Source organism: Pipra filicauda, unplaced genomic scaffold (assembly GCF_003945595.2).
Source record: "Pipra filicauda isolate LSUMZ 115617 unplaced genomic scaffold, ASM394559v2 scaffold101_size5749837_pilon, whole genome shotgun sequence".
Taxonomy (NCBI): Eukaryota; Metazoa; Chordata; class Aves; order Passeriformes; family Pipridae; genus Pipra; species Pipra filicauda.
The window spans coordinates 1,486,039-1,512,374 of record NW_024103452.1 but is presented as its reverse complement, the minus strand read 5'-3'; the positions used below and the strand labels follow the sequence as shown (position 1 = coordinate 1,512,374).

The 26,336-nt window shown below is 41.6% G+C and overlaps 3 protein-coding genes across 11 annotated transcripts in view; 2 read left to right on the top strand and 1 right to left on the bottom strand.

Moving 5' to 3' along the window:
* Positions 1–6,056, bottom strand: part of SYCP2L (synaptonemal complex protein 2 like) — a 29,060-nt gene extending 23,004 nt beyond the window's left edge. The window contains exons 1-10 of the mRNA XM_039386072.1: positions 6,048–6,056; positions 5,690–5,755; positions 5,083–5,220; positions 4,882–5,001; positions 3,613–3,705; positions 2,446–2,470; positions 1,364–1,449; positions 1,143–1,231; positions 1,008–1,042; positions 116–258 (exon numbers count right to left, since the gene is read on the bottom strand). Coding sequence (XP_039242006.1) covers positions 116–258; positions 1,008–1,042; positions 1,143–1,231; positions 1,364–1,449; positions 2,446–2,470; positions 3,613–3,705; positions 4,882–5,001; positions 5,083–5,220; positions 5,690–5,755; positions 6,048–6,056 — 804 coding nt within the window. The remainder of the gene's footprint in view (positions 1–115; positions 259–1,007; positions 1,043–1,142; positions 1,232–1,363; positions 1,450–2,445; positions 2,471–3,612; positions 3,706–4,881; positions 5,002–5,082; positions 5,221–5,689; positions 5,756–6,047) is intronic.
* Positions 6,057–7,446: 1,390 nt separating this feature from the next.
* Positions 7,447–12,236, top strand: GCM2 (glial cells missing transcription factor 2). The gene is made up of 5 exons (XM_027745077.2): positions 7,447–7,488; positions 8,748–9,000; positions 9,398–9,510; positions 10,985–11,110; positions 11,355–12,236. The coding sequence occupies exons 1-5, from the start codon at positions 7,447–7,449 to the stop codon at positions 12,234–12,236; spliced, it is 1,416 nt and encodes a 471-aa protein (XP_027600878.2).
* Positions 12,237–19,944: 7,708 nt separating this feature from the next.
* MAK (male germ cell associated kinase) overlaps positions 19,945–26,336 on the top strand; it is a 33,631-nt gene continuing 27,239 nt past the window's right edge. For 3 of the 9 annotated variants that reach the window (XM_039387240.1, XM_039387091.1, XM_039387319.1), the window contains exons 1-2: positions 19,945–20,045; positions 25,762–26,100. In XM_039387240.1, coding sequence (XP_039243174.1) covers positions 26,000–26,100 — 101 coding nt within the window. In that variant the 5' untranslated portion in view covers positions 19,945–20,045; positions 25,762–25,999. Of the gene's footprint in view, positions 20,092–25,761; positions 26,101–26,336 lie in introns of all 9 variants that reach the window. The other 6 variants (XM_027745044.2, XM_027745043.2, XM_039387152.1 and 3 more) reach the window with 5 other exon arrangements.

Genomic DNA, 26,336 nt, shown 5'->3' with positions numbered 1-26,336 from the left:
TTTATAAAGTCAGTTTTGTAGGAACTTCTTACAAGGACATCCTGACTGAACTCAACCAAAACTAGCCCCTATACAGACTTGTCAAGTATGTTGTTTTCAAAATAAGGACCCTCACCGTCTCAAATTCTCTGTCCTTGATCTCTTTGAAAGCTTCAGCAAGATAGTTATCTTCAAACCAGTGGTGAACAAGGTCATCTCTCCATTTTTTTATCATTAACCTACAAAGTGCTTCTGAAAGGGCAACCTGGAGGTCATAATCTACACAATAAACATAAGCACAGGATAAATATCATCCCTCTGGCATAAAAGAGTGTTATAGCATTGCCACTCTTGTACTTACATACCACACAGTCATATTCATCATCTAGCTTTGGTTCTACCCAGAGAACTGTGGAGGCTAACAGCCAAGTGTTAGCTCCAGGCATCCTCAGCTCCCCCTGACTCAGTGAGGTCAAGTATGGAGTGCTGCAAACCACAACAACACACAAGTGCACTGGGAAATTTTCTTGGGGTTCAGGAAGGGGATGAGAGCAAAGACTTATCACTAACTCACTAGGATTAAGTTACATCCCATATATCATGGCAAAACGCTAGAAAGTGTTATTATTAGGAGAAAATGAAAAAGACTTCACTCAAGAGGCTATAAACCTTGTTAACTGAAGTTTGTCCACACCTGGGCAAAGCAATTAAAATTTATTTTTTTTAAGACTAACAGCCAGCGTATTTTGTAAACATGTATGTAAAGCTGATCTAATTACTTTTCTACATACATCTGTTTAGCTTGTCTCATTGGTTAATACACACCACTAATACCAACCAGGAAAAACTAAGGCATTGCTGCATTTACCAATTTTTTATTAATATTTTCTCAAAGTACTATGTGATTTTCCTCCCTAAAAGTCAACTCTTGACAAGTAAATAATTTAAATTACAATTCACCTACAATAAATAAACATATAAGGTAAAGCTGGAGAAATTAATAAGAATAACCACTAAATATTTCTTACCACCAACCTCCAGAATAGTTTTGGCAAGGTCTTTCCTGAAACAACATAATACCACAAGTTAAAAGTGAAAATAACTAACTCCTATTGGAGGGAAGATGGCATTTAGCTACAGGAGTTAGGAGGAAAATCACTTACGTGAGCGAGCACATTTCCTCAGACAGAGGGAATTGCTTTCTCTCTTCCCGTGTGACATTGTCGAGTATAGAGTTAAGGGTCCTCAAAGCCTTTCCCCCCGCAAAAGAAGGGGCAGAAAATGAAGGGAAATAATTCAGTATTATTCATTTTTCCCATATTTTCTAATTACACACACTTGTGCACAAATGTATCTAATTTTCTCCTCTTAGTAGGAATCTTACCTCCAGATGCAGAGTGAAGCAAAGATTTGCTTCTGTCACTAGATGCCCTAGCTCAGGTAAAAATAAATTCAGCAGATCTTTCTTCCCTAGAAAAATATTTTGAAAGGTTACAGCTAGAAATGGGCTGGTCTCCATATAAAAGACAGCAGAAGCAACTACAGTTTGCTGTGTTGGAGTAAAAATATCCCACTTGTAAGTTCATTTTAAAACAAAGCTTCTAACCATCTAATCCTAGACAGAAAGGGAACTGGTAACTTCTATGTAAAAAAAAAAAAAAAAATAAAGCTGCAGATACATTAACTGCTGACCTGGGTAATTATTTTAAGAGGCCTAACCACAAGAGAAAATTAGAATTATTGTCAAAATCAGAGTAAAACAGTAAAGTACTAACCAGAAGATGCTCACACGTACTCTGCTCCCACTAAAATAAGCCACAAGGACAAATAAGCACACATTACCTGGTCCACAGTGTAATGCTTTATTTTTACATGACTTGTGAGACTGGACGTTTGGGCATACAGATACTTTCTGAAAGCACCTGCTCCCCTGCCCTAACAGAAAACCAGCTGCAGCCACAGACAAAATTTTGCTGCTGAAATGAATGAGAGACAGGCAGACATCCCTCTGCCTAGTTCAGAAAGCTGAAGGAGTTACCATGGTTTTCTGTGGAGGTGGTTGCCTTCAGCAAGGAAAGAACTTCTCAAGCCAGTACAAACAGATGTGGTGAGAATAGATCCTCTAGCCTGAACCCCTTTCAGAAGCACCACTTACTCTGATCAAGTGAATTATTTGATGCTGAGCATTTAAGCAAGATACCACAGATGGATCTTTTTTTTTTTTTTTTGACTTGTACAAAACAAGGAAGCAAATAGAAATGGAAAAAGGTTTTGTGCTCTGATGTGAATGTTAATGAAAATTAACTGAAGAGAAATCAGAAGGAGGATTAAAAGAAAAAAAATATTGCAGAGAGATAGGAAGTGGAAGGGAGAAGAGAAAGGGGACAGAGTTCAAGCAGAATTAAGAAACATGTTCCTGAGACTAAGATACAGGATATCAAGGCATGGGAGGAAAAAAATACTGACCTTCATTGCTGCATTTGCAAATCACCTGATGGAAACAGTAAAGGAAGCCTTCGTTAACACACCATCACCTAAGAACAGCAGTACTCAAAGTGCCAAGGTGTTTATGCCCCCCCCCCCCAGCTCTCAAGGGTTAAATAACATAAAACACTAGTGTACCCACATCAGGAAAAGCAGGACCACCTGACACAGGCATGTCACATATGATGACCCTAATCTTACAGGTTTGCATTATGCAGGGAGGGTAAAGATAGCAAAGCACCCACTTTCCCCAGGGATTTCAGCAGCACTTGAGAGTGCAGTGCCCATAGGTTCCCTGGAAAAGCCACATCGTAGCATTCTTCTCTTATTTTATTACACCTATGGGCTTATGTACAAGCACATTTTATGCTTCCACACTACAGTACTATATGTCACAATGTATATTTGAAGGTGTTGAAGTCCCTTGAGGAAAAATAAAAATAAAAGTTAAAAAACCTCCAAACAGCAAACAACCAACCCCAAATCCCCATAGAACAAAACACTTCATTCTCCACAACGAAAGCATGTGGAAGAAATGTACTGGGAAGACAAATAGATCAAATTTTGGAAAAAAAAAAAAAAAAATCGGGTACGTCGGTGTGGTTAGTAGAGAAAGAAGGAACTTTGATTCAGCTTAAATATCTTTTATCAGAACTCCTAAAAAGAGTCATAAGTATTGATATGAATTCTGATGCACAAACTGTGTCACAAAAGTGACACAGTTCCAGTAAGCTACAGACAACAAGACTTGGAGGAACAGCTTGGGTAAAACACATTTGCAAGTAAAGTGCAGCTTAATATTACTGACTTGTGGTTTTTAAAGAGAGCTTCAGCACAAAAGCCTTTATTTACAAAATGCATCAGAACTTCTTGAAAATTTTTCTGCAAAAACAAACACTTGGCTTCGTGTTAGAAAATCAGAAAACACTGCAGCCCTTTAGCAGCTTCTCCCAGGTTGTGTCAAATCTCAGCCTGATGCCAGCCCAGAGCACATTCCTGGGCACTCCCCACCGGCACCATCTGGACTGCATCCCAGGCTCACTCCCAGGTCCATGCAACTATTCATTTTTTAACTGGAAATTGTTTGCGAACAATGGCTTTCCTATCCAATATGGGCAACCCTTCTGTTCCCTTAAGGCACATACATACCAATGCAGTGTCAAAGAAGTCTTCAAAAAATTTATTCTCATTTGGGTCGATGAGGATCACAGATGCTCTTGCTCTTTCAAACCAAGATACCAGGTAAAAGTTAAAAGAATTGGTTAAAATCTGGGAAGAGGAGTTAATAATCCTTAAACTATATATGTCTGCAGGAAACTTTACAGACAGTTTTTTACTTTTAAAACTTGAGTTACATACTGTGTCAAAAGCTACATGGTGTTAAGGAGCTCAAATTTTGCTAGGAGGACATGAAAAGTGACATTCCCCTCTTCCCTCCCCAACCCTCCTTTTATCCTCCTTTGTTGTCCAAGGCACACACTCGTGTTGTTTAGGCACAATGCATGCTACTAATGGCATGGTAACTCCTATAGAAATTTCTACAGAACATCAATTCACAGCAAAATAATGTTTTAAAATTTTTTCAAGCTTTTTCAATGTAAATATTTTAATACTTCATGGTTTTAAATATATTGCATAGCCACACGTGGCAAAACAGAAATCTATGCTTCACTGGAGGTACAGAGCTCAGATCAGGGAAACTTCATTAACGTGTCTCCATACAGGAATTTTGAGTAACTGTATCCCTGAAAAGCATAATTACAAGGCAGGATTACAATATTTTGAACTGAGAACTCCTTGGTAGAACTCTGGAAATGGAGAGCATGTGTTAACTGTTCCCTGCTAGCTATGCTAGATCCAGGTATTATTCATCTTCAGCACAAGTGCATTTCTGCTACTACAAGTGTTACCAGCTGAAATCAGTATTGTGCCATTCTGCCAGAAGATAAAATGCAACTGCAGATTAAATGCATCTAGTTTGCTACACATCTAAAAAGGGATCTTCATAAAGAGTATGTCAGGTCTTAAAATTATAAAAGCACAAACTGCTCATCAGTTCTATAACTAATAATGTATTTTGCTGGAGTATTTAAAATGCATTTAGAAATTTTACATCATTTCACAAGTGGGACTCATCAAAACTCTGCCTCTCCTTCCACTGTCAGCTGAAAAAAACCCCCCAAACCCACAATCCATTAAGTCAGGTAATAAGTGAAACCATAATATTGGCTGTTGCACCGAAAGCAATGAAAGACAGTAAGTATTTTTTTCCCCATTGAGCTCATGCAATATATTTTTAAAATATATGTTTCTGGATGGCCAACAAGCCATTCTCTAGTTTTCACTTCCTTGGAGTTCTTTTTCTGATGCAAGCAACTTTAAACCACATTAGTAACTTGCATATAATGTTATACTCATCTTTGCTACCAGTCCTTGCTCAATAAACAAACTCTTCCCTTCTTGGAAATCACTTTTAAAGTAGACCTGAATACATTTCAGCAGCAGTGAAACATTCTGGAATTCATTCTTGTCCAGCTCCTACAGAAACACAGGGTGCTGTGCATCATTAGTCTGATACCCTTGGGTGTTTGGATGGTTGAGATTATTTATTATACTTGCCTTTCTCAGTGCTTTGTCTAGCTGGCTAAAAAGAGATTCACTGTATTTCTGGGGAGGCTCTACTTCTCTCTCTTTAAGCAGTTCGCTTATTTTTTCAAATCCTTTCCCCTTAAAGGCATCAGTGAGAAGTGATTCAAGCTGCAGAGGGAAGGGAAGGAAACAATTAGTGAGTTAAATAAATGGGTATTAAAATTGTTGCAGCACTAATCATGAGAAAATACTTGTAACGCTATTTTAAAAGTTGCAGGCTTTTTGTTTACTTGTTTAACTTTATTTGTTTCTCTACTTTTATTTTATTGTTACATCTGAAGGTGAAACATCAGTCAACCTCCAAAAGAGACAGAACCCTTGTAACTGAATAATCTTAAAAGATACTGAATAAGACATTCCTTTGGTGTGCCCAGTTTGTAATTCTTACATGTCTCAAAACTCTTACAATAACTTCTTCCCACTTACTAGGGAAAAGACTAAGGAGTCTGCTGCACTTCCCATATTAAATTAATAAAAATTCTAGGTCATGCCATATCCATTTAAGAAATGCACCTTTAAACATACATATATAACTATTTGTAAGATAAAGCTAAGGATACATTTAAAGGATCCTTACATAGTCTTCTGCTCTGCCTGCCATATTGCCACTCACATCTCTATTCCGTTCTTCACTTTTTTCTTCCTTTAAAAAGAAGAGAAAAATACAGGAAAAAAATCCTCTCCTACAAAAACACCCCAAAACCAAACACTTATTCTGTCCAAAAGCTGAAGTCCACTTACTCAACCCCTCTCTCCCAAAAGACTGATTTTCCTTACTTAGTTTCCGAGTTGGAAAACCACCCCACGCGTCCAAACGGAAGGTTTCTGGAAGCCGCAGGGGAGCCCCGCGGGCACCGCGGTGTGTCCGTCCGTCCCTCCGTGCCCGCTCCCCTCCAGCCATCCCCTGGTTCTCCTGTGCCGGGAGCGGCGCTTACCTGGGCCATGGCGCACGGGAGAAGGTACAGGGGCTGCTTCGCACCCTCCCCACGGCCCTCGCACGACCGTAACTAGCTGCTATCGGATACACCTGCGTTTAGGGTGGAGAGAGAGCCTCGCCAGCGTTTTCCGCGGCTTCGAGAGCTCTTCTTCCCCCGCCAGAACCCAGCACTGGGGGGGGAGGGAGGGGGAAAGGGGGGAAAAATGCCACTCTTGCACTCGCACTAAAAAGCCGCAGGTGTGCAGAATCTGGGATGGGTCTCCCGCACCCGGGGATCGGCTTTGCAGCACTGACAGACGCCCCGGTCGATCCGAAGGGTGCAAAGGGGAGCGAGGAACCTCAGGGGGGTTGCTCTCTGCCGAGGGGTGCCACTGCCGGCATCTGCTGCTACCGGCTGGGGCTTATTGTGGACGGTTAAGGGTAAAGGCCAGTAAATTTTGGACCAGAGGGGACGGAAGCGAATGAGAAAATCATTCCGAACAGGTGGGATCGTTTAAAGGATGATAGCAGCGCTTGGCGTTCAACGGCTTGCTATTGTCTCTATGCTATTGTGCATAAGTCTTTTTCTTTCTGTTTCTCAGACCAAAAATCAGCCTCCCTCCACCCCCTGAAACCCCTGCCCCCCCTAGAAAAAACCCAAACCAAACCAAACAAACATACAAAAAAAACACCAAACCAAAAAAAAAAAACAAAACAAAACAAAAAAACAAAAACGCAAAACCAACAAAACAAACACAAACACCGCAACCCATCGGCTATTTCTTCCAAAAAGAAAAGGTAATAAAAAGCTTATAAATTTTTAATAAGTTAAAACGTGCTGATAACACCGGCACTAGCTTTGCATTTTAAACTGGGTGTTACAGAGCACGGCGCGAAGGGGAAACCTCCCAAACAATGTTGAATTCGTTTACATCTACATCTAAAGAGCAGGTTATTCAGCGCCTTTTCCTCCCTCTCGGAGGCTTTTCAAGCTGCAGGCAGCTCCGAGCCGCGCTCGAAATCCAACATCAGGGGCGTCCCGGCCAGACGGAGAGGGGTCCCCATCTCCCCATAACCTCTCCCATCCCAGCACCTGTGGGAGCGAGCGGCAAAGCCCCGCCACCGCCGGGTTAGACTTCCAGACCCTGCTCAAATTTGCCGAGGTCACGGCCCCCGGTGCCAGGGGGTGGATTCGCGCCAAACTCCCACGGCTATCCCCCGTCACACACCTCCAGGTAAGGGTAGCGAAACCCGCCTGCGTGGCGGACGGGGAGCACAGCCCCTGCCTGCCCGCCCGCCCAGGTGCCGCGGTTGTGCTGCTGCTCCACCGGCGGAGCCGGCTGAGAACTCCCCTCCAACTGGGCGACGCCCCGACGGTATAAAAAAGCGGGAGTCATCGCCCATTGCTGCTTCTCGCCATGAAGCAGACCTGGGACATCAACGACCCCAAATTGCCGCAGGTAACGGGTGGGTGGGTGGAAGGGTGACAGAGGAGGAGCTGGGCTACTAGGGAAACAGGGGAGCAACCTTCGGTTGGAGAAAAACTTCGGTTTATGTCTGCCTTATTTTTCCTGCACCTTTTCACTTTTTTTTCCCCAGTCCTTATGAAATGACTGGCAGTAAAAATATGGACTCAATACACAGCTTTGGCCAGCTGTGTTCGAAGACCTAATATAATCTGTGGCTTAGTTTGGCCAGTTTCCTTCTCCTTTCCTTCTCAACATTTCTCAAGAAATGTTGACTAGAAGTTTGAATTAACTGGTTTTTACTACTCTAATCTAACTTATCTAAGTATTTCCTTCATTTGTTGATGTGATACTTTAATGCTACCACGCACTCCAATTTCTGTCTACTTGCGAGCTTTAAATGTGCTAACTTACAACTTTTTTCTGCTTCAAGTTTATTTAATTTAATAGTCTATGCTATTATAGAATGTCTTAATACTGTAAATGCTGGTAGTTTATTGCTTTCATTGGAATTGCTCACATGTGGTACATATATATGTTAAATAAGCATTGCAGGAACTCTTTACTTGCACTGTAAATATTTACAGTTTACAATCTCAGTTGTTCTTTCATTGTTCTAGTAATTACATTTTAGTAAGGAGCTCCAGAAAGCCAGTGAAATCCAAAATTGAAATGTTCTTTCTTTGAGCCACTATGCATATTGGAACTGCAGTTGCAAGGGCAATTTTTTTTTATTTCTGTTTCTTAGCAAAAGTCTTAACTCAGACACAATCTAAGAAACCATTCCATAGCTAAAACTTCTAGTTTCCTGCCTGCAGGTGCATGGTCCCACAACAAGGAGAACTTAACAGCAGTCATGATCAGGGTGGTCTGCATCCTGTCTGGGCACACTGGTGGCAGACCAGTTAGTAAGTTTTGGTAACCAGGCTGATGCCTTACAGCTGGGTAACCCCACTGTAAAGAGGCACCTGTGACAAGAGACCATGTAATTATGGATCGTGGTGCAAAGGAGGAAAGGATCCTGACTCTTGAAACATGGAAGCTCAGACTGCCTTTTCCCTTCTAGAGCATTTCTGAATAAGTTATTCTTTCAATAATTCTTTTTCTGCTGCTTGGATGGTCGTGGAAAAAGCTTTTGTTTCCTGTTGTGTGTTTTGTAACAGGGCAAAAATATCAGGTTGTGATATACTGATAATATTCTCTTGCTCTTCTCCTTGCTGCCTTGCCCCTCTACCCCACTTGCCCTGCTGCAGGAGCCCAAGCACTTTGATGCCTTCCAGGAATGGCCTGATGGCTACGTGCGGCTCATCTACTCCAGCGAGGAGAAGAACGCGCAGAGGCACCTCAGTGGCTGGGCCATGCGCAACACCAACAACCACAACTGCCAGATCCTCAAGAAGTCCTGCCTGGGAGTGGTGGTGTGTGCCAGGAGCTGTGCTCTGCCCGGCGGAGCCAGGCTGCAGCTTCGCCCCGCCATATGCGACAAGGCTCGGCAGAAGCAACAAAGTGAGGGATAGCCAAAGAAAGCTGGGATGCCTAAGGGGTCATATTTCTTTCATCTGGGCTTGACGTCTAAACTGGAGTCACTCTTACTTGCAGGCAGACTAAGCCATAATTGTAAACACTGTGATTTATTTACAAATTTAATCAATGTCTATTTGTAAATACTTAAGGGAAAATGGATTTGAAATCCTTTACATCATTAGCATCTATATCAAGTATGCAGCTCTAGTTCATACCACTCAGTTATGCTTGGTAGTCTATGTTGTGTTTCCTTGAACAATATATTTTAATTGAAGTTTCAGTGAAGTCTGATCATACTGCTCTTGAGCTCTGTTTACTCTCAGGAAACATCCTTGCCTTCAACCAATCTCTTCAGTAGTTTCTTTGTCTTTATTCACAGAGAAAGCCTGCCCAAACTGCAATTCAGCCCTTGAGTTGATTCCTTGCCGAGGACACAGTGGCTATCCCGTCACAAACTTCTGGAGGCTTGATGGCAAAGCAATATTTTTCCAGGTAAAAATCAGGCATATTTATTTGTGCACATATATATATAAATTTGTTTGTATATAAAATAATATCTGGAGAGAGATTTCTTCCTACTCCCACGCTATATTTTTTTTTGTGTTTAACACTGAACATGGTGAGCACAGCAGAGTTCTGGTCCATGACAGAATTTCTGTTTAGTGCAAGTATGGCAAAAACAAATGAAACAATAACACTTGGCTGTTTTTTTAAAAACAGTACTTGAGAGTTGACAATATTCAATTTTCACTATAACATCACAATTTATGTCTAAAATTCTCCTGTTTACAGAACGCAAATACAAACAAAAAGATTGTCTTGCACTCTAGTACATCTGACAACTGAATTTTTCCAAGGACTTAATACTTATTTCCTGCTAAAATAAATAGAAAAAAAAAAATCTAGCTTAAACTGCAGGAGTTGATACATGAAAATTCTACTTCACATGAAACTAGCCTTTCAATTTTGAGGATTTAAAATCTTGCCAGGAAGAAAAGGAAATTTAGAAAGCTAAAATCTGAAATTTCCCGTTGATTTGTTCTTTTTATAGCAACATTAGAACAAAAATGTAACATAAGGTTTCTGTTCCATAAGATTACATTCTCTGCCAGATGAATTTTTTCCCTGACCCACAGACAGTGAATTCTGTTCTCTGGTCAGTAAATGGAAGAAAATTGGCCATATTCTGTATTATTCTTACTCAGATGTTCTGTTACAGACATGCAAAACCAGATGACTTTTATCATCAAAATAGCTGATAAATCCTTCTTTAGAATTTAATTTCTGCTTGAGAAAGGACAGTGTTTTAAAATCAATTTTAAGCTTCCTACTTTGTATTAGGGACTATATGTTGGTGCATTCAGACAAATGTAACGGGTAAGGACATGTAGAATACATTATTCCATCAGATACCAGTATAGTTTTGGTTACATAGATCTGCATATCCACAGGTATTTCAATAGCAGAGCATCTTTGGATGGTTTTCCAGGATATAATTTTCAGTCCTATTCAAGAAGGTGTATTATTTTAAGAGAATATTTGTCATCTTGTGGCACGAAACCTCTTTAAAGCCTATGTATACAATTTTTATATATATACATTTATAAAGCAGAACTGAGATACTGGACTGCAGAAAAACAATGAAACTAAATGTATATGTTTTTCCCCTTGGTTCTAATTAACTACTCCTGACTGGCTCAAACATAGGTAATGCGTCCGCTCCTCCATCAGCTCTGCAGTCCTCAATAACTTCTCCCTCATTTTTTCCTTCTATCTACCTCCAAATCATGATTCATTCTATTTATTTCTTTTTACATTGAATCCCTCCTTGTTGTTTAGTTTTCCCTCCATCTTCTCTTGTGCCAAACTACAAACCGTGTGTGGCTATCTCTTAAATTACTTACTGCGCTTTCTCTTGTCTCACTCCCTTCCCGTTCACATCTAATTCTTTGTTAATCCTAAATAGGCTAAAGGTGTCCATGACCACCCCAGGCCAGAGAGTAAATTAGAGGCAGAGGCAAGACGAAGTGCAATAAAGAAGCAAATGTCCTCTTATCACCATTCCCAGAAAAAGAGACCTCTAAACTCAGAGGTAAGTCAAAGTCATTAGTCAATTAAAAAGGTGACACAAATTAAAATTTTTTTATTTTTAAATTTTTTTTCTATTAGAAAGGTGTCATAAGCATGTACTGGAGATCCAAGGGCAAAAAAAGATTTACACTATGCTACATCTGTTAATTCTGGGCAGAAACAAGCAATAGCACAAGTATTGAGATATATATGTGTGTGGGCAATATTGATTCCTTAATCTCAAGTGATCTACTTCTCCTTGTCAGGCAGGAAGGTACCATGACAGCAGCAGTTACACCAATAACCTACAGAATTTTCCCTGCATGGATGGCCAAGAAAGAGTTGGTATCATCACAGACTCCAATTTTTCAATTCCAGCCCAGTCTTATCCTTCACTGCAGAACACAGACCTCTACAAAGTACCTTATGACTCGGCCAGCTCCCAAGAGGACCAGCTATCATCATACCCTAAGTGCCCAAATCCAAGGATCTACATGCCCAGGCCATGCAGCTATGAGTTTGGAGTTCCTACCTTTATAAGCTCTAGCCCTTACCCAACATTTTACAAAGATCTGACCAGCCCTGCCATTGATGCAGACCCCCTCAGTCTGAACGGGTCTCACTACAGCACTGTGACTACCCACGATAAGAGCTTTGATAACCCTGGCAGACACTATGGACTGAAACCAGCTTGGGGGAAAACTGGCAGCGGAGACCAGGGTGACTATGGACAGATGCAAACAAGTGCTAACCACGCTTATTACAGTGGGGACTATCCCTGCAGGTACAGTCCCAGTCCCGCTCCCATAGCCCCACCGTTGCAGACGGTCATCACCACCACCACCAAGGTGTCCTACCAGGCGTACAAGCCGCCTGCACTGAAATACAGTGACAACCTCTGCGACATGAAAAACCTCCAGAGCTACACCCACGTGGCAGAAAACGTCTCTGGTGCTATCTATTCAGGGATGAAGATTCAGGAAGACTTTGGGATGGTAAAGTCAGCACTGCTCTACCAGCATGACTCCATCCCTACAAAGCCCAAACCAGCCGAGAGCATGGAGAGCTATCGGTATGGGCTCCTGCTGGGCAACAGCTACGCTGAGCACGAAGGTCAGACCTTAAGGTTTGAGAGTGCTGAATATTGACTAGATGTTGCCTAAATGGCAAATACATGCAGGTGGGAAAATACATTATTGGGCTGACCCTGTGGATGCTAAGCCCAGTGCTTTGGGATTTGAGGAGAGGTCAGGAAGCAGCACATCACAACACCTTTCTCCCCGAAAGTGCCTTTCTGGAGCTGTGCTGAGTGAAGTATATTTTGCATGTAATTTCAAACCAGCCCCACAGAATCTCTAAAATGGCACAAGGAGCTGAGCCCCAAACACAACTAGGAGAAAGCAACATGGAGGTGCAGCACTTCTGGAAGACAATAGCCTCCTTTGACAGCAAGTGCAACCTGCTCATAGCTACAACTCCTGCCAGACTCCTCAAGCTTTGAGAGAAACAGTCCATCTGTAAGAAAGAAAACGCTAATCAGGGAATGGAAAAAAAGATGAAGGAAGGTGGCTATAGATTATAGTTAACTGAAAGAAATGGCAGGAAAAGAAAGAAATAAAAGAAATGAAAGCAAGACAATTTGTAGAATAAATCACCTAAATGGGCCATTTATCTGCTGTGATCCTTTTGATGAATGGAAAGACCAGCTAAGTTTCTCTGAAATGAGAAATGGAAAAACTGAAACCTGAGAAATGAAACATGCTGACTTCATGTTGCTTTTTGATCCCCTGTATCAAGAGCACAGACTGTCCAGTCTTTCTGTGCAAAAAGGACAGCCCAGCATAGCCACACCAAGAACTGATCCCCTCAACCTGAAGGCAGGAAGGCTCAGATAACTCCCACCAAGCACGCTCAGCATCACATGGGTGTCAGGGTTAACATACGTGGTCCTGAAAACCATTTGCAGTGAAAGTGCTTTTTGTCTAAAGGGGTCTGGAAAACTGGTCAGACCAATACTGCACGGGTACCGCTGCAGAATTCACTTTATCCATGAATACAACTCCATCCTCTCTGAAAATGCAACATCCTACCTGGTTAGCAGTGCAGGTCAGTGTTGAATGCACCTTCCCTAGCAGCCTTTCTCCATTAATCCATGAAGAAGAAAAAACAGAGGAGCAGTGCTGGTTTAAAAGCTAGCTATTTTGAAAGCTGACTAGTACTGGGGAACCTGCACCCAAACTGTGTGTGCCAAGCAAGGGAGCTAAATAGACACAGGGGATTGGTCAGGGGTTAAAATGTTTCCTCTTGGTATCATTATTATTAAGTTTCTAGGTATCTGTAACTTCTTGGAGACTCCGTTTTGAGTTTTGGTTTTTTAAAATGTTTGATGTATATTTTTGCTATGTTATGTTTTGAGTAACAGCAAGCTACTGTATTCTTTCAATAAATATGAAATCATGGTTAAAAACAAAGCACCATGTAAACTAGTGTGAGCAGCTGGCTAGTTAGAATTATAAGGTTCTGCGTGTTGAAGCCATCATTAAACTGATAAACTTGAATTGCAATGCATAGTGTACAAATAACTGAGTTTTTAAAATAATTTCTGATTTAGAATATTTTCTTTCTTTTTGTAATTTTGTGAAAACAATGCATTCAGTCTGACTCACTAAACTGAACCTTATAGAAATTTGCATCCTGTTTCAGCAGTGGACTGTTCAGCACTTTAAAAATTCAAGCCACGTGAAGATGGAATTCACAAAAACACTAAATTAATTCATGTCCAGCAAGCTTACCTTGTCTTTTAGCGTACTTGCTGTGTATCTCACTTGGCTTTTGTTAAACTCTTACGGCAATTCTTCTACCACGTGTTTTAAATTGCTGATTAGAACAGATTCAGCTGAACAACATCAGTTTGATAATTAGCTCATATACTAACCTTAAAAAATAATAATGATAACTAAAAAAATGTTGGTGGTGAGGGAGTTTCCTACCCAGAAAGACTGATGGAGAGTTCTAGAGTTTAGGAATACATAACACACTTACAGAACTGAGATTTCTCATCTGTATGCCAAATTATATTGAGGCAATTGACATGTAGAATAGAAATCAATTCTTACAGCCTTATAAGTTTAAAGAGAAAAAAGCATAAGAGCAGAATAATGCCAAAGAAAATAACTAAAAAATCTGGAAGGATTCACAGCAGATGTGAAAATTGAGGAAAATTTCAAAGGTGTAAATTGCTACATTTTATATTGATTTTAGAGGAGTTAGTCAACCGCAATTCAAGCAAAAGTTATTAAAACATTTTGTGTTATTAAAACATCCAGACAACCTGTAGGGATTTTGAGCTGTTTATATTACTGGTATAAAACTTGTCATTGTAGTTGCATGCTTAAATCATTATGCTATGCAATTAAACACAGCCTTTCAAGCAGAACTTTGTACACCAGTAAAGAAAATGCAGCTGTTTGTGTTACAATGCTACTTTTAGGCTGTGGATTTATTTCTAATAAATATGACAGCTGTTCACACACAGTGAAAAGCTCTCTGAGCAACTACCTTGCTGCATCTTCTGTAGCACTAGAACAAATAAAACCACTCTAAGGGTTATTGCAGTCTTTCTCACTTTGCTCCCTTTCATGTGCAAGTGTCTGGGATGCAATATCTGTATGTTACCTTTTTCAGATAGATCAGATGGATAAATGTAGTGCTGCAGACAGTTTTCTCTTCAAAATATGCAAATGTAAAGGCAATGTGAGCTTCTGTAACAATAAAAAAGCTAAAGCTGAAAGCCTCTTTGTAGGTTTACATAGCTGCAGGATTGACTTTAAAACCATGTTACTCAGGCAAAGCAGCATTCTGAAGCAAGAAGCACTCCCTTCGGTCCCTGAGTAAGCATCTTCTCTTCCATTAATCGTCCCTTTCCAGGGGACCTTTCAGGTTTCTGGTCCTGCCTTGAGCATGTGAGAGGAGCCCCTTGCCAGCCCGCATCCTGTACTGCGGCAGACGTCTTCATCTAACAAATTCCTGTTGTTATGGTGAAGTCACAGAGGGAGCGGGGAGAAAGGTGTTTTCAAATCTCAGCCTCCTCTGGCTTCAGCTTCATATAAGTTACAAGGGCCCTACTGAGGTAAAGTACCATCTGTCCCCATACTCTGAGGCTGCCCTTTGTACCAAACCAGCAGCCTCTTAATGACAAAGTTTAAAGGCACAAGTGCTGAATGGGTACCTCCTAGAGACAAGAAGCTGCATTATAATAACCGTGTACCCACCAAATGCAGGCATGTGTCACACGTCTGACAGATGCAAATACGTGTGGGCATCTTTTCATGGTCCCATCTCCTCCTGGTGGGAGGACAGAGCCTTGCACACTGTCCTGGTCTCCATCCAGTCACGCCAAAGACCTCTGGTGAGAGTCTGAGTAATTTGCTTAGCCCTTGCTCCTCTTCTGAAAGCAAGTTAACTCTGGGCTTTTTAAACATGCTATATGCTACAAACAACGCATGAAGAAAATTGGGTGTTTTGGGCTTATTGTACTTGAAGCAGTTCATCTCCTTGTTTTGGGGTACAAACTATCATCTTTAAAGACAGAGAGAAGCTTTCCTCTGAGTTTCAGGGGTGGAAACCACCAATGTAACATTGCAGAATATGATTTGAGACTTTTTTCTTCCTGGGGATTTTCTGGGGTTTGTTCTGGATTTCTAGGTTTTTTTCTTCACACCTTTTTTGGGGAAGCTATCTAATACAACTGAGACAGCTTTCACAAAAGTAGATCATGTTTCCTGAGAGACATTCAGCAGGATGCCCAATGCAGCTCTAGGGATGCTTTTAGGAAAGTTCATGTCATTCCCACCCTTATCAGTAAAAGTCACATGCAGATAAAAAGGGGAGAACTGAGACATTTAGTGTTGGATTAGTTCCTCCCAACACACAGAATGAAAAGTTAGTCAAGGCCTGTTAAAGTCCCTCTGCCTTAGAAATAATGAAACTGGTGTACGGTGGTTATCAATGGCTGGATTACTGCCTTCAGTGTTCTAGCTGTATAAACTATCTTCCTGTTGCTCACAAGCAAAGGGAGAGTGAACCAGGCACTGTTTACGTAGTGCTATAGCTGAGATTGTGCAAAATGGAGAGTGCATTTCAACACGGCACCTTCATAGACTCACAAGAGTCCACATGCAACACAAAGATCAGCGGGGTGATACAGGTGCGAGTAAGTATCACAGAGAAACATCACTCATTTGGCTCAAACTCATTCAAACAAGCAGAAAAATAAAGTTTACACAATCCCTATCAGCTTCAACATGCGTGCTGGCACTTGTGATGGTGTCTGGGAAAAGCCAGTTTCAGCTATTTTGGCTGGCATTTGAGCAAAGCATCAACACTTTTAAGGACCACAACCAAAGAAGGTTCTTTCAACAGAAAATTAGCAGTGAGTCTGCTTCTCTTGTTTTGTAAAACAAGCAGGGAAGCAGGTGCATGAGGATGTTCTCAGAGGTCCTTTAGCAGGGCTCACAAATATCGCTGTGGTTCCTGGGTCTCTTTGTTCCAGCCTGTTGTCTTTCCTTCAGTTTCCTGGTTCATAGCAAGAGCACAGAACAGCACCTCTCTCCTGTCTTCATGACAAAATGAAGTGTTAAGTGACTGGCTTGCAGTGCTTGTCCTGCAACTCCACACCATGTGTCTGTCAGTCTAGTTTAAACACTGGCAAGTTCTGTCTACAGCAGATCTCTCTTCATGTGTGTGAAATGTTGGGGAGCATTACAAAAAGTACTAACAACTGAGAGACACAAGGTCTCAGTAACAGAATTTAAACTTAAGTGTTTCACTTGTGCAAAACTAATTCAGAAATTATTTAAACATCAGACTCCTTGCTTGTGTGAGGTCTCTTATAAGTGGCTGTAATTAGACTAGAAATGCTGAACAAGCAACAAAAAGCATTGTCATTTTTGTCAGTGACTTGGACAGTGGGATCAAGTGCATCCTCAGCAAGTTTGCCAACAACACCGAGCTGTGCAGTGAAGTAGACACGCTGGAGGGAAGGGATGCCACCCAGAGGGACCTGGACAGGCTTGAGAGGTGGGCCAGTGTGAGCCTCATGAAGTTCAACAAGGCCAAGTCAGCTGGTTAAAACATGGTGCCAATAACACCAAGCCTGTGGGTTCGATCCCTGTACAGGACATTCATTTAAGAGTTGGACTTGATGATCCTTGTGGGTCCCTTCCAACTCAGAATATTCTGTGATTCTGTGAAGTGCAAGGTCCTGCACCTGGTTTGGGGCAATCCCAAGGACAAACACAGGCTGGGGAAAAATGGATGGAGGGCAGCCCTGAGGAGAAAGACTGAGGGGTGTTGGTTGATGAGAAGCTCAGCATGACCCATCAATGTGAGCTTGCAGCCCAGAAAGCCAATTGTATCCTGGGCTGCACCAAAAGCAGCATGGCCAGCAGGTCGAGAGAGGTGATTCTGCCCCTCTACGGTGCTCTTGTAGACCCCATCTGCAGTGCTGCGTTCAGTTCTGGAGACAAAAGAAAGCCATGGATCTGTTGGAGCAAGTCCACAGCAGGGCCACAGAGATATCAGAGGGCTGGAGCATCTCTCTTAAGAAGACAGGCTGAGAGAGTTGGACAGCCGGGAGAAGAAAAGGCTCTGGAGGGACCTTATAGCACCTTGAAGTACCTAAAGAGGGCCTGCAAGAGAGCTGGAGAGGGACTTTCTGTAAGGGCATGTAGTGAGTGGACAAGGGGAGAATGGCTTTGAGATGAAAGAGGATGGGTTTAGATTAAATATTAGGAAGAAATTCTTCACTGTGAGGATGGTGAGGCACTGGAACAGGTTGCCCAGAGAAGCTGTGGATGCCCCATCCCTGGAAGTGCTCAAAGCCAGGTTGGATGGGGCTCTGAGCAGCTTGGTCTTGTGAAAGGTACCCCTGTCCAGGGCAGCAAGGTTGGAACTAGATGATCTTTAAGATCCCTTCCAACCCAATTCATTCTACGATTCTATGAAACTGGGTGGCAACACCAGAGGAGGAAGAACAATAGTCATGGAACATTGCTAAACTGTAGAGTGAGGAAAGGACACAAGGGTAGGGAGGGGACACTGCTGTTGTATCATTTCCACTGGCAGTGGAGAGGTATTTCCACACATGTAATGTATACATGTAATAGTGTTCAAACACATTTTTACTGGTTACTGCATGGTTAAATGCTTTGCTACGTACAATCATCTCCTGTTGAATCTCTGCCTGAGATAACCTGTGGGTTATGGGACCTTCTTTCTCATGTCCAAGTCTCACCTTTGAACTTTATTTTACCTGGCAGTCACCTCTGATGTTTTATTTCAGTAAAGGAAACAGGCATATTTTGTTTCAGAAAATATAATGTTGTTTTCTTGTACTTTCATTTCAGCAACCTATGTGCAAGTGGTCAAATCCTCTGGATTCCAGAAAACTGATTCCCGTAGCCCCACGTTCCACCCAGTTGACTTGAGGTAGAATCAATTAATCTGTCAACAGCTCTTAAACCATCACAAAGTTACCACACCAGTTAATGAGGGAGAGGGTAAAACAAAAATATAATAAAAACAAAAGTATAATGAAGATAGCTTCCCATTTTTGCTCAGCTTGGTGAAGCAGATAGGAATCTGAATTGCTAAAACAATTTTCTGCCTTTCCCTCTATGGTGCTACTAGTAGTTACTGTGTCAAAATAATTTCCTCCTTTTCTTGCCCCTCGCTCTCAAAAACATTAAAAAATAGGAACTTCAAGTTAATGTTAAGAATTGAAGCTTAAAACAAGACTTCCCTGCCAAAAGTACTCTTATGTTTTAGAATACATACAGCATTCAAAGTTTCTCCCTTGTATCAGTATTAACAATGTGCATTTTAATAAATTGCTTACTATAAATAATAATAGTAATAATAAAATAAATGCTAGAGGAAAAAAAAATCCCTCAGGTTTCATTGCAGCTGTGAATACCAGAGGTGGGAATTTATGTACAAATGCTAACTATGCAGCAGCTTAGCTGGCGGCTTTATTTCATAGAATCATAAAATGGTTTGGGTTGGAAAGGGATCTTTAAGATCATCTTAAAGATGATCAACCCCCATGCCATGGACAGGGACACCTTCCACTAGATCAGGTTGCTCAAGAACCCCACCCAACCTGGCCTTGAACACCTCCAAGGATGGGGCATCCACAGCTTCCCTGGGCCTCCTACTTCAGTGTCTTACAACCCTCATAGTAAAGATTTTTTCCCAATATCTAATCTAAACCTACTCTCAGTTTGAACCCATTCCTCCTTGTCCTGTCACTACATGCTCTTGTACATAGTCTCTCTCCATCTTTCTTGCAGGCTCCCTTCAGGTCACCCCAAAGCCTTCTCTTTTCCAGGTTGAACAATCCCAGTTCTTTTAGGCTTTCCTCATAGGAGACGTGCTCCATCCCTCTGATCATCTTGGTGGCCCTCCTCTGGACTTGGTCCAACAGGTCGATGTCCTTCCTGTGTTGGAGACGCCAGAGCTGGATGCAGTACTCTAGGTGGGGTCTCACCAGAGCACCAATTATATATTTAATACATAATTACCATTACCAGTAATGATAGTAAAGGCAGCCTGGAAACGATCTCGCGTACCACGGTGCCACCTTCAGGAAGCCCGTGACGTGGCTCTCGTCGCCATGCGCACACCGCGCTGTGCACCACTCGCTTTCCCACAGCGTCGCGGCCCGTCCCCGCTTTTCCCATGGCGGGGTTCACCCACCTCCCCGGCTCCGGCTGGGATGCTGCCCTGGCGCCTCGCCTGCCGCGCCCCGTGACCGCGGCGAGCGGGGCGTTGCCGGCGGCGGGTCCCGCCCCGGCCGTCGCCCCGGCGACGGGGCAGAGCGGCCCGGCCGGGAGAGGCGGCGGGCGGAGCGGGGGGCTCGCCGGGGATCGCCCGGTGGCACCGCCCGCAGCGCCGCGGTGAGTGGGCGGCTGCGCTCGGGGGCGACGGGAAGGGTGGAGAGAGGTGGGTCTCCTCGTCACCCGGGGGCTGGGTCGTCCTGGGGGTCCTTCCCAGGATGAAGGAGGTGCTGGTTTAGGGTGGAGCGGGAACAGCCCCGGGGGCTGTTATCTATCCCTGAACAGGATGGCTGCTCCCTGCCCCCAGGCTGGTTTGGGGTGGGCCGGCTCGCTGGTGGGCTTCGCTCGCGTGTGTAGGGAGCTGTCCCGCTGTAGTGCTGGGGTTGGGAGAGACGGCGCTGCTTTGGGTGTGGAGCCTGCAGAGAGAGGGATCCTGCCTGCTTTGACTTCAGTAGATCAGGTCCTGGCCTTGATGGACTGAGATGCCCAGGGTTAACGAAAGAAGGTGAATTTTTATTTTTGGGAGAACCGGGGTGAAACTTGCAGGCCGGGTGGTGCTGAGTTGCATAGCCTGCGTGAGCACGAGGAGTGCTGAGCTCCCCTTTCTGCTGTGAGCGTGTGTTAAGGAAGGTACTCTCTTGGGAAGTGATTGAACGTCATCAGGTGAAACTAAAGTGGAAAGAAGCGTTTGTTTCCATTCTCAAGACTGAGAGGGGGATCTCATTAACGCATAGAAATATATCAAAGGCAGGTGCCGAGAGGATGGTGCCAGACTTTTTGGTGGTGCTCAGTGACAGGATGAGGAGCAGTGGCCATAAGCTAAAGCACAGAAAGTTTTACCTCAACAAGAGGAAGAACTTCTTTATGTTGAGGGTGGCAGAGGACTGGAACAGGCTGCCAATGGAAGTCATGGAGGATCCCTCTCTGGAGATATTCCAAACCCACCTGGATGTGCTCCTGTGTAATGGTGGTTGGACTAGATGATCTTCAGAGGTCTCTTCCAACCTTAACAATTGTGCGAATCTGTGATTTATTGAAACTTACAGTGGTGTGGAGATGATGAAAGATGAATAGTTCATGTTCCTTCTGGACACTGTGCAAGGCTGGAGACTTCAAGGTCCAGCAGCACTGAAACCATTGCTGTCCTGAAACTTGCTGTACTACTCACTGCATCGCAGGAAGAGGTTTCACGAGGGTGGGAAAAGGTAGCCTTGCTGTCATGGATGAAGCATCCTGAGAAAGTTGTTGTGAATCATTTTGGTTTGAAACCAAAGCTGGTTTGGAAGAAAACAAGGGAAAATACTCAGAGCAAACTCGAATTCTTCCTTTTTGATGTGCTCCATCCTAAAGGCCTGATTCAAACAAATGAAACAATATACTAGACTTTTGAAGAGACTTTTAAAAAAATTTATTTAAGACAGTCTATTTAAAAGTACAAATATTTACTGTCAATGCTATTGACTTCTTTCTTGCAGCTGAGAGTCAGGCTTTTAAATAACTGCTGGTCTTTGATTAGAGTAATGGATTTGTGGTAATCTCCAGAACTGGATCCACCTGTCATGGGATCTGATTACTGTCAGCCTTAGTAATACACAGTCACTACCAAGAAGGCTCTTGTAGCACCAAATTGTTTGTTGTTTAATGGTTGAGTTGGGTTGGTTGTTTTTTTTTTTACTTTTAAAATTTGTATCAGCATACATTCTGTACTATGCAGTACTGCCAGTTTTGATCATTGAGAATAGTACCATCCTCTGCGAACACTTTTGGCGATTTCAGGATTACTGTAAACAGGTTGGTGAGATTGAGTTGTGGGTGTTCTGCTTATCTGTGTGGGAGGTCTTAGTTGGGTCATATATCCTAGTTTCTGTTTATTTGAGAGTAGCCTGTTTAGCATGCAACTATGAAATGGCTGGTAACGTGTAGTGCTTGTACAGAAGAAATGTGATGCAGGTGATTTGCAGGTGATTTGCTGTTATTCATTGCATTTTGAAATGTAATTCAGGCAACTAAAACAATTTCAAATTGTTGCTAGTGCTTAAAGCACCATTAATATAGTAAAAGTGAAATTCTGCTTAAATTACTTAGTATTTGTTCAGATCCTCTAAATTTACATAAATTGTAGATTCTGTCAAGCTATTGTATTTTGTCCTCTATTTGTCCCTTGCTTTAATCCTTCCTTAATCCTATGTGAAGAGATTATGCACAGTGTGTCATTAAGAGTATAAAACAAGCTGTTGTTTAGAGTAGGATTTCTCTTTCCAGTTTGGTAGCTGACTATTTTGATAATTTTACATTTTAGAGCTTCATATCACTGGGGAAATAATAGTATATAAGCATTAGAATGGGAAAGGCCACTTCAGAGGCTTGTGCTAACCAGAAAAGCTAGATTGAGCCCTTGCTTTCCCTCAGGTTGGTAAGAAAGAGAAAACTGAACTGCACATTTGAAAAAGACAATATAGAGAGACCACTGAGAAAAAAAAATTCTCACCTGAGCTGGGTACATGTGGATTAAAGTGCAAAGTATGCAGGAGTCTGTAGTGAAATGTGAATCTCTAGAGCATTTAGATTCTAACTCATTGTACTCTGTAACTCCATTAAAAGTGAAAGAAGCCTCTGATCCTGATGTCAGATCAGGCTGAAAAATGCAAGTGCTTGGCAGCCTCGTTTGTTCTAATATGGGTGGGCAGTGGCAGTAAGTTTTGCAGGAATCAGTGCTGCCTTTTTTTGGTCAGCAAACCTCTGTCACCCTCCAGCATTTCCTACAGACTATGGTGTGCCATAACATTGCTGTAAATTTGACCGCTTAGTGTCCAAAGAACCCTATCAGGTTTTTTAGATACATGTGTATGATGAATGTATTCTCTTAAAAGCTGGAAAAGAGCTTATTTTCCCACTGCATTTGGCTAGTTTTCATTTGATGATGTCTCACTGTAAGAGTTCCATTGTTTGCCTTTCTTTTGTAAACTGTAAGTGCCAAGACAACTCTTTAATGAGAGTCAATAGTGGAATGGCCTAGTGTGCATCATTGTGGTGGTAGGTATGCAGTACATAGACATTGTTACCAGGGTACATAGTTTTCACACCCTGTTTTGTGCATTTACATAGAGTAGATTTGACACTTCCATTTGATTATCAAAGGAATATGTTGACTTTTCTATACTTTACTTGATTTTGTGCCCTAAAAAATTACAATAAAGAGAAGAAAAGGAATAAGGAAATAAAATATATTACAGAACGGACTAAATGCACAATCACACACCCAATACAGAACTTCTGGAGGGGAAATTATACAGAACTTCTGGAGGGGAGAACTACTTTATGTGATGTTGTTTCAAGGGCACATGCCAAAATATTAGTATTGGACAAAAGGAATAATTGTAAGAGCATGTGATTTATATGTACTCCAAAGAAAATTACTTGGAAAGCTGGTAGGGTTTAGGCACCAAAATTAGAGAACTTAAAGGTTAAAACTTGAGAGTTGTGTCTAGATCTGGGTCTGTTTATTGCATATACAGAGGTTTTCATCTTGGTTTTTTTGGTTTGCTTTGTTAGAGAGCAAAAGATTGAAAATGAAATGTGTGCAAATTCTCCAGATTTTTAATGTAACTTCAGGAGTTCAAGCTAGGGCCATCTTTGGCAGATATTGCTAAATCCCCTCCAAAAAACATGCCTTAAGCAATGTACAATGATATTTGTTGAAATGGAGAAACACAGGCACCCAAAATTTGTTACATTTAAGTTTACTTCACATTATATGCCTATGTATACCTATAAACAAAATGAATACACAGTTTATCATTGACGATGCTTTAAATGTGATGCTGTGTTTTAAAATGGGTATAAGAATACCTTCAGAATGTTTTTATGTTGATCTGGTTTTTTTAATATATACATAAAACCAAACTTTGACAACTTGCAAGATGGACATGCAGAATGTATCTTAACTTGGAGTAAACACTTGATCATCTGCTTATTACTGGAGTAAAAAAATAGTCTTGTTGAAGAAATGGCAATACTGAGAGTATTAAAGACTTCAGTGTGTGCAGGCATTTTGGGGAACGAGACATAAAGCTGAACTCTGAGAAAAAAGCAATAGGCTTAAATATATGAAAGTCCAATTTAAAATCTAGTTACAATTTGAGATGTCTATGACTGTTACTTTTTGTTAAATCTGCTTTTTAGCTTTGTTTCAGAATATGTTATTAACCAGAAATCATATTTTACTATAGTGATGGCTTTGGAGGGAAGGTATAGAGGGGGGTGTGTAAAAACATCTTTGTATTTTTCAATGCCAAAGTGGTGGTTGTCTGGTGCAAAGATTATAGACTGAGACGTCCACTAAGTCACTTGGTACTGGCATCTTGACAGCTGATGTGAGATTCCTTCCTGGCAACAGAAGCAATAAGAGTAACACTGTGTGTTACAACTGCTCTGAGGAAGCAGCATTTCAACTAACAATAGCTTAGAAACATTGGTCTACTGTTTAGGCAGATGTTTACACAGCAGGCTAGTAGACTTGAGAATGCATTGTTCACACTCCCAAGAGGCCAATTTTAATGTTAAATTTTGCCAGGCCTGTAAATCTCAAGCCTGAGGCTTGTTATCAGCTGAATTTGAGTTCCTTAATCTGTTTGGACAGGACAGCCTGTAGCTAATTCTGGCATAAGGCTAAGGAGTACAGAGTTGCATGCTGAATTCTGCATCTCCTATAAAGGTAGGCTGACTGTGTGTTTCATTGACTTGAGCTATATTTTGTGTTTTCAGACAACAGAGGCAAAAGGTAGAGACAATGCTATTACTCAGCATTCAGTGGTTTGTTTGTGTGTTGGCATTTGGGTTATGGTGAGTAAATGGTACAGTGATAGGTTGTTAGTTTTTCCTAGACTTGCATAAATAAGTGGATGACTACAGTGAGTTTGCCTGAGTGCCTTAACTGCCTGCGTGTCAGTTTTTAGGATTGTGTCCAAAGTGCAGCCAGTGCTTGGCTGGAATTTAGGATTTGTGCATAGGACCTATGGCAGCTGGCCTTCATCTGACACACTGGTGATGGTATTGTGTATAATGAAACCTGGGGTTCAGATTCAAGTTTGGATCAGGATTCAAATTAAGATTTACATATATTCAAAGATGATCGTTCAGCATTGCTCAGTGTGAATTCTTTTCCGAATGTTAACTCAGATTTAGTCTTTTACACCAATGCACGTGAACTCTATACTTCTCTCTGCAGGCCTTGTAAAACTGAAGAATAAACTTAACTCTTCAGCAATTACCATGTCTCTAAGAATTATGGGAACTTCAGAGCAAGATATCCAAGTACATTTATAACAATTCAGTTTACCTTAGTGAAGAATGAAGTGGTTATCTCGCTGCTTCACCTCCCTTCCTCACTAACTTTTTAAGCACAGAAATCCTGCTTTCACTACCAATCCAAAATAGTGTTGAGACCCTAGGTTTACCATGGCACCCTGTGCAAAATTTGGGTTTCTATGTTATCCAAAACTTAAACTGTGCCTTTGTTACAGATCAGGAAGCTGCTACTGTCTGCAAATTCAGAGAAAGGAGTTCCATCAGAATACACCAGCCTTAGACACACTTCTCTTGTTCTATGGAATAATGACAGTAATCTTAGCTCTTCAGTCTCTGCTTACTCTAACCCTAATCGTACAGTAGGTACTTTCTGTGATTTGAAGGATTTAAAGGAACTCATGACAATCAAGTATTCTACTTAAAGAACACATACAGTTCTGGAGGGGTAGTTTGATACAAATAGTAGTGTCTCTTTTCTAAAATCTTGGAAAATTATGTAGTTTACTTTTTTTTTTTATTTTATTTTAAGGATCTATGTCAGAATGACCATGTTCTTGTGTCTCTTATACTTCATATCTGGATCTCAAAGTAGCTGTAGTTTGGGGGAGGACCAGTGAATATCCTGCTCCGTTATGAGAAGCACTCACCAACATAAAGCAATCTGGAAGAAGATTTCTCTTAAGAAAATCAAAGAGCATAGAATCCTTTAATAAAGCAGAAGACACTGAGAATTTCATAAGCTTTTGGCTATCCGAGTCTTAAAAGAAATGAACCGTTACACAATTATGAAACAACTAGGTGATGGCACCTATGGCAGTGTGTTGATGGGGAAGAGCAACGAGTCAGGAGAACTTGTGGCTATCAAAAGGTATGTAGCATCTCAATTCAGTAAACGTACTTGCAAAATCTTAAAGATTTTCACTTCTAACTTTATTGTTGTCTTTCATTTGTGTAGGATAGAAAAAATGCCCCTTTTTAAAAGGAACTTAACAAAATTATTTTTTTTAATTAAGGTGTTTAATAAGATGCTTGTGAGTCAGACTTCAGCTAATATCAATAGAGAGGCACATCAGTTTAAGTTACTGATTTATCTTGGCTTACAAG